Source organism: Melitaea cinxia, chromosome 27 (assembly GCF_905220565.1).
Source record: "Melitaea cinxia chromosome 27, ilMelCinx1.1, whole genome shotgun sequence".
In the NCBI taxonomy this organism is placed as follows: domain Eukaryota; kingdom Metazoa; phylum Arthropoda; class Insecta; order Lepidoptera; family Nymphalidae; genus Melitaea; species Melitaea cinxia.
In genome coordinates, this window is record NC_059420.1 from 2,149,314 (window position 1) to 2,166,445 (window position 17,132).

A 17,132-nucleotide genomic window follows, 5' to 3' on the forward strand; every position below is an offset into this window, starting at 1 on the left:
TGAATATTCAATTTCTACTGACTAGCTTTTTTGGTTTTTCCGTCCTCAAAAATATTAATAATTTACGAAAATTAAGTATTTATGTGTAATATTACAATCGCAATATAATTAAACTTGATTAGGAAAGTCATTATAAGCAAGTCTAAGAGCTACTCTCTTGTCATCGAAAATTAAACGTTCGGTTTTATTACTTATTAAAAACCATGAACTACCATATAATAAGTAGTTTCAGTGATAATCTAATTTCACAACAAAAATGTATCATTACATATAATTTAATAGAATATACAATAATTTGACGGTAAAATCCGGTAAAGTTACATCAAATTCATCAATATAATAATAATATTCTTTATTGCACCTAAAAAAAAGAAACAAGTAAAATATATATGGATTATATATGGATGTATATTATTGGATTGGTACAAATAATTTGTACCAATCCAATAATGTACAATATGGCATATTTACTTTTACAGCTAGCAACACTAAACATCAATGCCAGTCAGAAGTCCAGTCACGCGAGAAAAAAAATGTGAATTTGTAATTCTTAAAACCATTGTTTAACAAAGTAAATAAATTAATACAATTACATAAAATTATAAAAAAATTAACAATGAACCTCTAGAATAATATAAGGCTGTGATATTTGATGTGTTAGTGTTGTAATGTGCAATTTTTAATGTCTAAAATATTGTGTTCATTAAAAAAACACTTTTTTTTGTTACGACAACCGCTTTGGTAGGTACATAAATTTTTTCATATTGATTATTTTTCGTCGACGCAATTGTAACCTGTCATACTTAAGCCGAATGAAAGATGTTATTATATTTTTGTTGAAGAACTTAAAATTAACTTTGAAATTTTTAAGCGTGTTTTACCGCGTAAGGTTTTGGTCAAAATACATTATAAATTACAATCTGTAACGCTTAGCCTTAGTATAAAAAAACTCTCGTATAAATATAGTTTGTTTTAAATACAAATTTGATATAAATACACTAAAATATTAACTTTAATTTTGTTTACCAATACAAAAAAACAATAAAATTTGAGATAATGGTGTAGTTACTTTTTGTTTCTTTATTCTTAAAGAATATTCATACCCAGCAATGGGATTCTCACAAGAGCGCCAAACAGTATTGAACCATTTTCAATATTTTATTTATTTATTTATTTATACTTTATTGTACACTTACAATAAGGGCATTAAAAAGAAGAGAAAAAAAAACAAACTAGATTTATTCAGTATGCTTTTTTTCAAAGGCGGACTAAGGCGGTGATTTCTTACAGACAACCCATCTATAAAGGAAACATTTGTAACATATAATAGGCACACCGTGCAATTTACAACAATATACTATGTATAAGACTCATATACAATACACCAAAAACTATATTCACATTAAACATAGATATACATATATTTACATAATAATATGCATAAAAAATAATTACATAGAATATTTTTTTTTATTATAATTGAAAAAACCAATTTTTTATGTATGTAACACATTGAAAAGTATTTACTTCACATTATATACATATACACTGCAGGCCAAAAGTTTAAGACCACACTTAAACAACATAGTTATCTCTCAATTGTAACGAAATCTCATGATATAAATAAAAGAAATGTACACCTGCATAATCTATTGTTAATATAGAATATCTAAATAAATTATTCTTTTATTTAGTTTCAAGTTATTAGACAATAAACTAGTATTGTTTTCAAACACCGACAAACGCTACGTTAGAGCCAAATGGTAGAGTCGTAACAATATTTTTATGATATGCTAATAAATGATTGCTTTGCTATTGTTTCCCATTAGCAAATAATTAGTATTGTTTAGATTCTAAAAACACATGTTTCCGACTTATTATTATCTGAGTTTACATGGGTCTTTTCACAAACAATCTCAATTAGTCTAAAATTGTGGTTTCTACAGTGAAGACGTCTAAAAATGGGAAAAACACGCGAAATTAGCAGTGAAGTGCGTTCTGCCATTGTTGTTTTATATAATGAAGGCAAATCTAACTGAGGTAGGGCACAGCAGGAATTTCCTGCTCAAAATATGGAGCAGCCCGACTGGGGTAGTACCTCGACCTTACAGAAGATCACAGCAAAATAATACTGTTTTCAAGCAGTATTGTGTTCCTGTTGGTGAGTAAGGTGACCAGAGCTCCTGGGGGGATTGGGGATTGGGTCGGCAACGCGCTTGCGATGCTTCTGGTATTGCAGGTGTCTATAAGCTACGGTAATCGCTTACCATCAGGTGATCCGTACGCTTGTTTGCCGACCTAGTGACATAAAAAAAAAAAAAAAAAAAAAAAAAAAAAAAAAAAAAAAAAAAAAAAAAAAAAAAAATCCGAACGTGAGATTGCTTTACAATTGAAGTTATCGAAGACTTGTATTCATGGCACAATAATAATGGTTGGTGACTCAATTATGGTCCGGGGTTGCTTTTCTAGCCAAGGAACTGGCAATTTGATAAAAATTGACGAAATCATGAAAAAGAAACAGTACAAAAAAATTTTAGAAACAAATGCGAACGGCATTTGTCAACTTCGGGGTTGAGATTAATTGGAGATGGATTCGTTTTCCAACAGGACAATGATCCTAAGCATAGCTCAAAATTATGCAGAGAATATTTGGAAGAGAAAGAGGCACAAGGCCTGTTAAAAAACATGGTTTGGCCTCCTCAGAGCCCGGATCTCAATCCCATTGTGGGAAGAGCTTGATCGGAACGTCCGTAATTGTGGTCCATCCTCGGGAGAAATAATGTGGAATGCTTTGTGCCAAAGTTGGAGCAATATATCACAAGAAACAATTAACAAATTGATTGCCCGTATGCCGAGACTTGTGAAAAAAGTCATAGAGTGTAAAGGAGGATTTTTTGATGAAAAATCAGTTTAGCTAACTATAGCCTTTTTTAGTAGCGTGGACTGTTAATATTTCTTAACGCTTTTCAACTATATTAATTGTCAAAAAGTGTTTTATTGGATAACTTAACAGTTTAATTAAACATTTAATATTTTATTGGAGTTTAATTTAATTTTCGTACTTTAATTAACGTTGTCTTAAACTTTTGGCCTGCAGTGTAAATGTAATATTTATACAAGAAATATATGCAGATAAGACATGTAATGATTGCATTATCTAAATAATCTTGCATGAACTTTTATTTAATAAGAATGCACTGATATTCATCATTTCAGCCTATTGCAGTCCACTGCTGGACATAGGCCTCCTTAAGTTCGCGCCAAAGATGGCGTGAACTCATGTGTGTTGCCCATAGTCACTATACACTGGGTAGGCTGGTTAGTGATCGCAGGGCTGGCTTTGTAGCACAGAAGACGCTGCTGCTCGCCTTCGGCCTGTGTATTTCAAAGCCAGCAGTTGGATGATTATCCCACCATTGATCGGCTTTTAAAGTTCCAAGGTGGTAGTGGAACTGTGTTATCCCTTAGTGGCCTCTTATGACACGCATAGGAAGAGAGGGGGTGGCTATATTCTTTACTGCCGTAACCACACAGCAAGATATAAACTAATAGCAATGAGAACAAAAGTTGATAACCTTGGTTTATTCAAATAGTTATTTAGGCTATAAACTAAATAGCTATTCTAATAAACCAACTTTATCTACTTAAAACAGTATTATTTCGCTATGATCTTCTGTAAGGTCGAGGTCTACCCCAGTCATGCTGCTCCATATTTTGAGCAGGAAATTTCCCGTATATCAGTTTACTATTTTTAATCACGAAATCATTTATGGGGAAAAGACAATCTTTTGTGACAAGGGTCTCAAATTATTAAAATCCATTTGACGTATTCTTCTTCTTCTTCTTCTTAAAGTGCCATCTTCTCACGAAGTTCGGCGATCATTTTGGCAACTTGTATCCTTGATACCGCAGCCCTGAATAACGAACGGGTGCTTTTCCCAAACCATTGGCGTAGATTTTTTAGCCAAGATGTTCTTCTACGGCCCACACTGCGCTTGCCCTGGATCTTGCCCTGGATAATAAGTCGAAGCAGCTGGTACTTAGAGGTTCTCATGATGTGGCTGAAGTATTCAAGCTTTCTCTTCTTAACCGCGTACACAACTTCCGCTTTCTTCTTCACACGACTTAACACAGTTACGTTCTTTATTTTATCTCTCGAGGATATCCTTAACATTCTCCTGTATACCCACATTTCGAAAGCTTCAACCTTCTTACAGGTCGATTCGGTGAGTGAGGGTCCATGCTTCAACACCATACAAGAGAGTGGAGAAAGCGTAACAGCGTGCTAATCGTACTCGTAGCTCGATGTTCACCTTCTTATTGCATAGAAGTGGTTTAAGCCGAAAGAAAGCATTACGGGCTTGTTCTATGCGGCACCTTATTTCCAGACCGTGGCTCCCCGTATCGTCGACCCAGCATCCTAAATATTTGTATTTGCTGACTTTTTCTAGTGGTTCTCCATTACAAAACAGAGTGGGGTTAGCAGGTGGTATTTTACAAACTGTCATATACTTTGTCTTCTTCACGTTGATACTGAGGCCGTAAGCTGAACTGACAGATTCAATACTATCTACAAGGATCTGAAGTTCTTCCATGACGATGATGACATGATTTGACGTATGAATGGACCCTAATGTAGGTGGTTGTATCTAAATGTCTAACACATTGGGAACTCTGTTAAATTCTTTGGGTTTTTCGAAAAATGTCTTTTTATGTGCATCTTAATTGTGATATAGAAATAAATCCTAATATTTTAAATAATGGATGCAATAGGCATCTCCAAAGAATATAGCCACCCCCTGTCTTCCCGTGGGTGTCGTAAGAGGCAACTAAGAGATAACAAGGTTTCACTACCACCTTGGAACTTAAGAAGCCGACCAATGGTGGCATAACCATCTAACCGCTGGTTTTGAAACACACAGGGCAATAACGGGCAGCAGCGTCTTAGGTGCGACAAAGCCAGCCCTGCGGTCACCAACCCGCCTGACCAGCGTGGTGACTATGGGCAACACACGTGAGTTCACGCATTTTTGGCGCGAACTTGTGGAGGCCTATGTCCAGCAGTGGACTGCAATAGGATGGAATAATAATGATGATGAATGATGACTTGAACGATCTATAATTGTGGTTACTCGCAAACGAATAATTGTGTTCAATTATATGGACAAGTAATACAACGTAGGTAGACGAAAAACTAGTCAAGTAAATACGCATTATCAAAGATTACTCCAAACGTTGTGATCAGATCTCGATGAAATTTAAATGTGGCCACATAATAAACATCGGCTTTCGATTAAATTAAAAATCAAAATACACCCAGTAAAAAGTAATGCGGATTTTCGAGAGTTTCCCTCGATTTCTCTGGGATCCCATCATCAGATCCTGGTTTCCTTTAAGATATCTCTTTTCCAACAAAAAAAGAATTATCAAAATCGGTTATCGAATTGAGTACCTCCTCCTTTTTTTGAAGTCAGTTATTATTTTGGATTTGTGTAGTTACATAACTTTTCTTTCTTTTTCAGGTCTCAACATGAATGAAAACATGGCACCCGAGGTTGACCCATTGAGCACGTATAACTTGACTTCTTTTCACAATTTCGAAAGTTACGAAAATGTACCATACGGAGAAAACACTTACCCATACCACGTTAAATTAGAACAATATCAGAACCCTTTTAATTGTTACAACAATGTACCACAGAGTAGCGCTAAACCTGACCCACAACCAGACAATACACACACGAGTACCGATATAAATGCAAGCAAAGAACAAATCCAACCAAATAACAATAACGATAACTCAAACCAAAATATAGATATAAAACCAGAAATAACCCAAAATATCACTAAACGGAAAATAAAAAAAGAAAGAAGTAAATACTTCTCCGAGAAAATAACGGATAAAGATTACCCATTCTATGGTTGCTCGGTATGTAACATATCATACAAAACATTACATGAATTAGACGCGCACGTGACGAACAAGCATAAAGATAGAATAACGAGCTACGATCTGAGGATAAAGAATCAAATTAGAAAGAAGAAGTTGAAAAAAGAACAGAAGAAGAATAAGAAGAGAATGAAGAATATCGTCAAAATGGAGAAGGAGATTGAGATAGATATAAAGCCGGAAGAAGGGTACATTGGAAACGAAAAGGCAACGGATTTCTTGAATAACACGGAGTCAGATAACCAGAGCTCGAAAGAGAATGAGAATGGCAAAACAAATGGCAAGGTAAATGATAAAAATGGAACGGAAGCAATGAAAAATGATAGTTTAACGAATAAACAGGAGTTGCAGAATTTACAGAAGATATATAAGTGCTTCGCCTGTCAGAAACAGTTCATGTTAAGTTATTATTTGAAATTGCACGTCAGATCACACACAGGTATGTATTTTAGTACCAAATAAGGTAACTGAAATATTAATGTAACTGATTTTCTGCTTGCGTGTAATTGAAGTTTCCCAAACTAGCCTGTAAACTCCATTTTTGGGTGAAACTTCCCCCCTATACAGGAGAGGGATGACAGCTTAGTCCACTAAACTGTTTTGTATACTAATTTTTTTTCTTTTATATAACTATGTCGACAAACAAGCGTACAGCTCACCCGATGGTAAGCGATTACCGTAGCCTAGAGATGCTTGTGTTTTAATCGAAAGCTGATGATTGTTGTGTGGTCTCATTTTTTGTCAGAGATCTGAGTAGGCCTTTTTGAGTTATTTATAATAATGCGCATTGACTTGACTATTTTTTCATACCACGTTTTATTACTGGTCGACGTAATTGAAGTCAGTTTTTTGTTCATTTGCAATCAAACACAATTACCTATAATCTTGTTAATTGTTATAGAATAGACTTTTTGTAATTACATCCATACATACATATAATCACTCCTCTTTCCCGTAAGGGTAGGCAGAGACCACTTCTTTCCACTTGCTACAATCCTTACATACTTCTTTCGCTTCGTCCACTGTCATTATTCCCTTCATACATGCTCTTCGGTTGACAGTTGACTCTTGACCTGACCTTTTTTCAAGACGTCCCTTATTTGGTCTCGGAACGTCCGCCTAGGTCTACCCCTTCCAACCCTTCCATTCACACTCGCCTTATACACTTTTTTCGTTAATCGTTCTTCACTCATTTTCTCGACATAACCAAACCATCTGAGCATACCTTTCTCAATTTTTGTCACTACATCTTCTTTCAGACCACAACGTTTCCTTATCTCACTATTTCTTATCGTATCACTCAGTTTAACTCCTATCGTACTTCTTAACGCTCTCATCTCAACTGCATTTATTCTGCTTTCATGTTTCTTCTGCCATATCCAACTTTCACTTCCGTACATGAGAGTCGGAACCAACAACCCCTCATGCACAGCCAAACGAGCCTTGTTAGACACCTCCCGACTGCTCATAAAAGAGTGCAAAGCTCCATTCACCCTGTTTCCTGCATTCACTTTTCTTTCAATATCACTCTCACACTTTCCATCTCTTGTAAACTTTGAACCCAGATACACAAACTCATTCACCTGTTCAATTTGTTCATCTCCAATCACGATATTGCATTCTGTCACTGCCTCATCTCTTTCAAACACCATCACTTTCGTCTTCTTTACATTCATCTTCATTCCCCTTCTTACAAAAACTCGATTCATAGCAGGTACCATCTCCTGCAACTCCTCGGGCGAAGACGCAAGTAATACTTGGTCATCAGCATAGAGAAGACATTTGACGAGTAACTGATTCATTTTCAACCCACTTTCATTCTCTTTTAAATCTGTCAAACAATTGTCTATGAACAGATTAAACAGCCACGGTGACGCTACACATCCCTGTCTAACACCTTTTTCGATATTAAACCATTCAGGGTATGCCCCGTTTATCCTCACACAAGCACTAGAATCCCTATAAAGAGATTGCAATGCTCGTATGAGAACACTGCTCACACCATTCACGGACAATGCTGACCACAATTCGTTCCTCATCACTCTATCATAGGCCTTTTCTAAATCCACGAACGCGCAATAGACTTTTTTGTTTTTAGCCAAACACTTTTCGGCAATGCACCGCAAAGAAAAAACCTGATCCGTACATCCCATTCCCTTTCTAAATCCCGCTTTTTTGTAATTGTTATTATTATATTCCAGATGAAAAGCCCTACACCTGTGCAGAGTGCGGTCAGTCGTTCATAACCGCTAGCAAGCTCGGTCGGCACAATAAGAGGTTTCACCTAGCCATCAGATATCAGTGTCGGATATGTTACAGATATTTTTCGAGGTAAATATTTCAATAAATACTACTCCGCCATGCTTAGGTAGCGGTAACTGTTTAACGCTGATTTTATAATATTTGATAAGCTTATTTGTAGAGATGTAAGCATTAAGTTGCTTACTGTAGTAATAATTATTTGTATATATATATTATATTTCGATGAGCTGTGTGGCCGAGTAAAATAGCACCACCCCCTTTCTTCCCGTGGGGTTCGTATAAGGCGACCGAGGGATAAACCTGGGTCAAAATCATCATGGTCCTGGAGAAGGAAAACTTCATTTGAAACCCAGAATGGAGTCTCCGTCAAGCATTCGTGACATAGCTCTGAAATGCGAAAAACTCCTGCAGCCGCACTGGCTCCACACTTATCGGCTCGTCGTTCCTGTGGGCCTAGCCAGAGAGGTCGAAAAGGTGGCGCAGAGCTTAGGCAAATACGTTTTCCTGAAGAGTGTCCTAGGAGACAGTGTCTTTCTGACACTGTCTAACTTGTCTGCAATAGACGGATTAAGGCCAATGGTATATTTTCAAATATTAAACCCAGACTGAGGCGGGAATTAAACCCACAACCCTCGAAGCAGAAAGCAGGGTTACTACAGCTGCGCCAGCTGGCTAGTCACAAATACTTGTTTGCTTTTTACAAAATTAAACTGCATATCCTACATACTGATGGCGGGATAACCATCCAACTGCTGGCTTTGAAATACACAGGCCGAAGACAGGCAGCAGCCTCTTCGGTGCGACAAAGCCAGCTGCGGTCACCAACCCGCCTGCCCAGCGTGGTGACTACGGGCAACACACATGAGTTCACACATTTTTGGCGCGAACTTGTGGAGGCCTATGTCCAGCAGTGGACTGCGATAGGCTGAACTGATCCTACATACTAATTATATGATATGTGCAAAAAAATCAGTCGGTAAAAATGGTAAATAATTTCGAAGTAAAACTTCTTTACGCACCTGAGCTGGTGAAAACGTGACGGGAGCGTTACGAGAAGTGTGGATCGGAAGCAAGAGAGAGAGGGAGATGTGCGAAAAACATTTTTTTTCTCTTAGCCAATTACGTTTCGTATATCTAAGACACGGTTCAGGCCAATTGTGCAGAAGTTTCACTTCAGTCGTGTGGTCTAAAGCACAATCTTTTTTTATCAGCAATATATTCATATAAATAATATTTTTAAGTTCAATGTAATATGTCCAATAATTTTTCTTTCACAGATTTGAATTTTTAACTCGACACTTTGACAAGAAACATCCGGATGATAAATTAGAAGGTGAACCGTACGGTATGTTATGTTTAATTTATACTTTTTTTTTGTCAAACATTTTCAACTATCCGCAGCTTAAGGGGCTTATCCCACTATTGTACGGTCAAATACGGACCGTTTCCGGACTTATACACTTTCAGCACTTGTCATTGGCAAAATCATCGGCGAAAAGCTGATGGAGCCATAGTCTTTAAAGAAGAAGAAGATGTTATACTTTTTAAATAACAGTGGTAAACATGTGAACGGCCCACCTGATGGTAAGAGATTACTGTAGCCCATAGATGCCTGTTACACCAGAAGCATCGCAAGTGCGTTATCGACCTTACCCCCAATCCCCCAGGAGCTCTGGTCGCCTAACTCACCACAGGGACACAACACTGCTTGAAAGCAGTATTATTTAGCTGTGATCTTCTGTCGTAAGGCCAAGGTTCGCTTGTTTGCCGATCTAAATATATTAATAAAATACGAATAAATTAATATTTTACATTCCAGATTACAACGCAATTCTGCCATATTTAAAAGAATTAGAAGAACAGCTCCGTGAAAAATCTGAAAGTGAAAAGGCGAAACCTAAAGACGAAGAACTTTGGTCGAGTGACTGGCCGCCGAGTGAGGTTACTGGTATCGCTGATGATTTGAAAGAAAGGGTGATAAAAGAGGAGACAGAGTTAAAGATTGAAGAGGTCAAGGTCGATATGGGGGATGTCCAGGTGAAAGAAGAGGAGGTTGAGGATAGGGATGACTTCAGGGATGACTTCGGGGATGACGTCAAGGATAACGTTAAGGATGACGTTAAAAATGATATCAATGAAGTTAAAGATGTTTTCAACGATGATTTTAAGGATGAAAAGTAAGTTATTTTCTTTTTAAAATAGCTGTGACTATGTGTCTAGTGTGTGCTATGAGAGAAAGAGAGAAAGAAAATATGTGCTCGCACCTCTCTCTTTCTACGTTCTCCTCGCCCAATCACACTATTCGTAACGCGCTCGTCACGCATTCACCAGCTCCCCAAGCCAAGCGTGCGTAAAGAAGAGGATAAAAAGAGGATATGCATTAAAATTATTTTTAAAAATTATTCTACCCCCCCAATTTATTCTACCTAAAGTTTATGTTATGTTATTCTTGAAATGGCTCCCTTGCGGATTTGCCAATATCAGAGTCCTAAAGTTTATAGATCGGATTAAATTATTGTATTTTGAACTATCGCATTAGGTAATGGTTCTGTAATGGTATTTATATTAGAGTGAATAAATGAATAAAACAAACTGGTACTAACCCAATCCCCTTCCCTTATTTCAGCGCATCGGACGACGACTACTTCCCTTCAAACACATGGGCGGTCCCTGTTTTGTCCCCGGGGGGTGAAGCCACGGGGGGGTCAACTACGGGGGGTTCGGCGGGTGTCGACAGGTTACAGTGTGGTGAATGTGGCAAGAGGGTCAGCAGTGCCTCGTACTTAAGGGTCCATATCCGGACCCACAGCGGGGAAAGGCCGTATAAGTGTTACGTGTGTGGAGCAGGCTTTATTACGTCTAGCAAGATGCATCGGCACGTTCTGACGCATCCTCAGTGCTGGGAAGGTGAGTAGGGCTTTTTTTAATTTTTTTTGTTGTGGTGTTGGGTGGGTTAAAGGTTTAGAGGGTTTTTTTTTTGAGGACCCGAAACACCCCCAAGACAATATTATCATATTTATTTATAAAAACAATATATTTAAATACAGAAATTAGTCATAGCTTTGTACAATTGGCGGCTTTACCTATTTTCTACCCGAGTCTACCAACTGTGATTGTTGACCGGCAGTAGTGACAGTCAGGCTTACTTATAACTAAAAGGATAATATTGTACACATATATGAAAATATAAATTATTTTTCGAAGAAGACTTATTAGTATGGGTGTGTTGGATGCTAGAGTTAGTAACACACCGTCTGTATTGTCTAAGTTTTGGTTCAGGCATTTGAGTGTTTTAGTATAGTGTGTGATAAAGTTATAGTTTTAAAAAAAGTATCTGTGAAGTTTCTTGCCGTTTCTTCTCTTCAGAATCTGTATTCCGAATCGGTGGTAGCTCCACTTTTTACTATAATTAATTAATTGAAACAAATATAATTTTAATATGAAAAATGACGATTCGAAGTTGCCTTTGAAGCCTATTTGAATAATGTAATTTTTGATTTTGGTTGAAAAGTAGATGTTCTGAAGTGGATTTCTTTTTTGACAGACGATCAAGTGAAAACTGAAAATATAGATATAAAGTTGGAAAAGGAAGGCGATGCGGTAGACGAAGATACAAAGTAAGTCTACAAACTATATTATGTCATCATTGCAGCCTAGTCCTACAAGTTTACGCCAAAAATAACGTGAACTCATGTGTTTTGCCCATAGTCACCACGCTGGGCAGGCGGGTTGGTGACCGCTATATTCTGTACTTAGATTTAAAAAAAAAAACGAGATTGCTTTAGACCACACGACTGAAGTTAAACTTACGAAACGTAACTCTCTTCCCGTCTTCACTAACTTATATCTCCCTCTCAAATGCCGTTCGCCTCCCCGATCGCACTTTTCGTAACGCTCTCGTCACGCATTCACCGGCTTACTCCCTCAAGTCAAGCGTGCGTAAAGAATATTTACTTTGAAAAATATGAGAAACAGCAAGACAAAAACACTGTCAGTGTTGGACCATATTTTTATCTCTATAGCAATATTTAGGACCGGCTGATCTTTAGTCTATAGTTAAAAAAAAAAATATGGAACGGATGCCGTTAAATTATACCACGTACAACGCGCTTCAGCCTGTAATATCCCACTACTGGGCATAGGCCTCTTTCCCCATGTTGGAGAAGGATCAGAGCTTAATCCACCATGCTGCTCCAATGCGGGTCGGCGGATATATTCCCTACTATGAGTAACGATCGCTATCAGGTGTACGTGATAACAACCAAGACCGACGGCTTAACGTGCTCTCCGAGGCACGGTGGGGAGGAGGACTAAACAAACACCCAGACCGCGGCAAACACCTGTATGGCCAATACAAATGTTTGTCATGTGCGGTGATCGAACCCGCAACCGCCAGCGCAACAGGCACAATCCATAGCTGTGACCGTTGCTCCAACGCGACGACCACATACAAAACACCAGTCAAATAGAATTTAATACTTAATTGCCTTAATTTAAGTTCTGTTGTAAACCTATCTCGTGTCTAAACTACTGCTTTGATTTGGCCGATTTTGATTGCATACAGAAATAATTGAGTTTCCTCTCAAACGAAAAAGCGTGTGCGTACAAAGTACACATATCAGAAGTGAATCTTCTTTCGCAAACTAATTGGAAAAAATAAGTAAACAAAATAATTAAAAACTAATTGAAAACTACAGTAAAGCGGGACACGAGGCGGGTGACGCCTTTACCGGATGAAGTAGGCGGCATCATAATTTAAAAAAAAAACGTTGCACATCAAAACGTCGCATATCTTCGTGACGTTTCATCCGTAAAAATTTTACTCGCATGCGCCTAAAGAACTTACACTTAAAAAAACCGATTTCAATTACATCGACTAGTAATACAATGTAGATACACTAAAAAAATGCCAAGTAAATACGAATTATTAGATATAACTCGAAAAGTACTTGTCAGATCTTTATTAAATTTAAATGGAACCACATGGGGACGCGCAACACCTTTAAAAAAATCATCGACATCGATCCACCCAGTCAAAAGTTCTGATTTAACGTCTTGTACAAAAAAAAGTACAATGGAATTTATCTTATCTGGAAGTCGGTTATAAATGGGGTTACGCAGGCATGCAAGGCTTAGAACGCCTCCAAAAAAAAACTTCAAATAAACATACAAACAACGAATCGTACATGTAGCATTAATAAGCGTAGCAATAAGCACTAATTTTTCTTAAGCATTGATAGCTTAGTAACTTAGAAATTGTGTTTTTACTGATTTTAAATAAATTAATTTCTGTTCCACAGATTAAAAATGAAAAAGGCTCTCGCGAAGTTCTCCAAAAAATCGAAAAATTCGGAAAAGAAAAAGAAGCTTTATCAAAAGCGGCCGCACGCTTGCGAGTTCTGTCAGAAGAGATTCTTACATTTGGAAACGTTACAGGTAAGATAAATGTAAAAAAAAATATTATTTATTAATTTACTAGCGAACCTGGCAGACGTTGTCCTGCCCGGAAAACAGCTACCAAATTTGATTACTTACATACCGATAGCAGCTCCACCTGCCGGGTCCAATTTAGAAAAAAAACTACCCGGTCTCCCAAGTTGGACCAAAATTACAGATGCTTACAAAATTTGATAAAAATGGTTCAGTAGTTTCGGAGTTATATACCGATAACAGTGCCTACCGGGTCCGATTGAGATAAAAATTACCTATCTACCAAGTTGGACCAAATTACAATTTGGAGTTTATCTGGAACATACATCATGACACGAAATTTTTATATATATATATATATATATATATATATATATATATATATATATATATATATATAGATTACATAGACACGGTAAAACACATTCACATAGTAAAAAAAACATGTTACCGTTTCGCCCTTGTCAGTTTGTTTTTTAATTATACCAGATTATGCTGTAATGTATAAATTTTATGTATATTAATGTTATAGTATGGACAATGTCGGTCAGAGGTCGTGTCCCAAGCGACTGTATACACATAGGCTTATAACGTGTATAGTGAATAAAACCAGCCACTCATCTTCCAGGTGCACAAGAAGTCCCACGAGGGCGAAGCCCTGGTGCACAAGTGCACGTTCTGCCTGGCCGAGCTGCCGGACGCGGAGGCGCGCGCGCGGCACGAGGCCTCGCACTGCGGACCGAAGCCCTACCTGTGCACCATCTGCGGCAAGGGCTACAAGAAGCGGGAGACCATGGTGACTGACTCACCTGTGTAATATCATAAAGCTGAAAGGGTGTTTGAACGCGCTGGTCTAATGCTAATTTGACTGAGGTAGGGCGCAGTGGGACATATCCTGCTCAAAATCTGGAGCGGCCCGACTGGGGAAGTACCTCGACCTTACAGAAGGTCACAGCTAAATAAAACACAAACAGTTCTGAAGCAGTGTTGTATTCCTATTGATGAGTAAGGTGACCAGAGCTCCTGGGGGATTTGGGGATAGGGTCGGCAACGCGCTTGCGATGCTTCTGATGTTGCAGACGTCTAAGCTATGGTAATCGCTTACCATCAGATGAGCCGTATGCTTGTTGGCCAACCTAGTTATATAAAAAGAAACCACTATCGCGTTTTTGCGCCCCTTTAAGTAGTGCATCACTCACTTCTACTACCTCATGGAGAAGGAACTCAATCTCTCTGCATTCTTCTCCCGATAAGGAACCGAAGTCTGGTCTGGCGTTTATGATATATTTCCGCCAAGTTTTCGTCCTAGACGGTGCAGGAAGACATCAGACGTACGTTAATTATATGTGATCGTGCGCAGATATACCACAGGAAGAACCACAAGCCGGACAAGGAGTACATCTGCGACATCTGCACAAAGACCTTCAACGCGCAGTGCAAGCTGCAGCGGCACATCGTGTCGCACCGCGCGGACCGCTTCGTGCTGCGCTACGAGTGCCCGGTGTGCGCGCACATGTTCAACACCAAGTACCACGTGCAGATGCACCTCGCCACGCACCAGAAGGAGGGCCTGTGAGTAACACACACACATACACACACACAAACACACAAAAACACAAACACACAAAAACGCACACACACAGACACAAACACACAAACACAAAAACACACACGCACACACACACACACACAAACTCACATATCCACACAGATTCACACATGCACGCACACATAAATACACGCACAAAAACAAACGCTGATGCAAATCACGTCGCATTACGCATACGCAAACCCAGACAGATACACACAATTAAATTGTAATTATTATGATGAAAACTTTTTGAATTAGTCGAGTCCTAAATTTTTTTTATTACTTTCGTTCAAACAAAAGTACTGTTTTCCTTTAAATTTTTGTAATAATTTTAATAATTATAAACTAATTATTAATATTATTATATTGTACAAACCCACTTTACATTAAAAACTTCAAGTGTATTTTTTTAAAATTCAAATAATCACGTTAATAAAAATTCAATTTTATTTCAACAGTATTCAAGAAGAAAACCGCAACGAAATACTAGCGATGGTTTTACAAAACGCGAGAAAAATACCTAAAACCCCAGACGCACCGGCCGCGCTAACAGACATAGTACCTTCAGATGAGCGGAGTCGCATATGCAACATATGCGGGGAGATTTTCCAACATTTCTACTACTTAGAGGAACATTTAAAAAGCCACGGTTCGAAAATAGCGATCGAAGACAACGAAAAAAATAGCGAGAAAAAACACATATGCAAAGTCTGTAATAAAGGATTCAAATTGCATTACTATTTGAAGCTCCACAGCTTCACACATACAAAGGAAAAGCCCTTCATATGCCAGCAGTGCGGCAAAGGTTTTATAACTAAGGGCAAACTCAAAAGGCACTTAGAAACTCATACTGGACTTAAAAAGTATCAATGTCATATATGTTATAAATTCTTTACTAGGCCGAGTTATCTAAGGATTCATGTTAGGACGATACACGGGACTCAGGATTATAATTTTAGGCTTGAGAAACAGTATGGGTTGTCATCTGTACCGGTTGTGGGGCATAGCGTTTGAGTTGAGTTGTAAAGGCTTATTTCACTGAACCCTTCTGGCCCTTCTGGGCCCAGCCGTGAGATATTACAGTCTAAATAAATTTCGCCTGTCTGACACATTTTCATATAGTTATTTGATATAGATTGATTTAAAACGGATAAGTATCTGAATTTTTATCCTTCAGATATTTCTGCGAAATCTATAAACAAGTTGTAGTTTATGAGTTGAGTTGAATGATCACTATCAACTAAAATTTTCAAATAATTAAGTGATCAGAAAATAATAGTATATACCATATAACTTACTGATTGACTATCTGGAATTTATCAGAAGATGATACAGGTCCTAAAGTTATTGTTGAGTGTAACTCATTGCTGAAATATAGGTTACTAGTTGAGTCGAAGAGTAACTTGTGAGTTGAGTCAAGAAGTGTAACATTTGAGTTGAGTCAGTTGTTACTTACTAAACTCAAATTGAGTTGTTTTTTGAAATTTTAAAATAACGTCAATTTTTTTTCTTTTATTGTAACATAAACAATAAATGAAAGATTGAGACCAAATTTTAAAAAATATATTAGAAAAGAGAAATCTGGTGAATATTATATGTTGTATGGAAATAAAGTGTTATATTTTTATGTATTTTAGTAATAAAAGTGGGTACCTTAATGCGGGTATATAGTTTAGCTTTTAATTTTCGGTTGTTCTACTTTAAACCTTCGGTTGTCATAAAAAAATTGTGCTTTTTTAATTTAAAAAAAAAAAATAACGTCCATTTTCCAATGTGTTGTGTTTTTTTATTATTAATAGTTTGTCTTTTTCTGCTCAAAAAACAATTTTAAAAACGTGTGTTGTAATTATTTTGTATTAAAATAAAATAAAAAATATTTTAGTTCATCGAATCGGTGTC

General features: G+C 37.5%; 1 protein-coding gene across 1 annotated transcript; it reads left to right on the plus strand.

The window, feature by feature from the left end:
- The first annotated feature begins 463 nt into the window (after positions 1–463).
- Positions 464–17,005, plus strand: LOC123666871 (zinc finger protein 182-like). Its single transcript, XM_045600895.1, has 11 exons — positions 464–535; positions 5,523–6,389; positions 8,152–8,281; positions 9,490–9,557; positions 10,032–10,389; positions 10,839–11,119; positions 11,757–11,829; positions 13,513–13,648; positions 14,271–14,438; positions 15,003–15,214; positions 15,692–17,005. The coding sequence occupies exons 1-11, from the start codon at positions 499–501 to the stop codon at positions 16,245–16,247; spliced, it is 2,886 nt and encodes a 961-aa protein (XP_045456851.1). The 5' UTR covers positions 464–498; the 3' UTR covers positions 16,248–17,005.
- Positions 17,006–17,132: the final 127 nt, after the last annotated feature.

What these genes read in the sequence shown, in the direction of transcription:
- LOC123666871 (XM_045600895.1), top strand. Translation starts at nt 499, where the DNA reads ATGCCAGTCAGAAGTCCAGTCACGCGAGAAAAAAAAT. An exon ending in GCATCCTCAGTGCTGGGAAG is followed by an intron (nt 11,120 to 11,756) that starts GTGAGTAGGGCT and finishes CTTTTTTGACAG; the next exon opens with ACGATCAAGTGAAAACTGAA. An exon ending in ACAAGAAGCGGGAGACCATG is followed by an intron (nt 14,439 to 15,002) that starts GTGACTGACTCA and finishes GATCGTGCGCAG; the next exon opens with ATATACCACAGGAAGAACCA.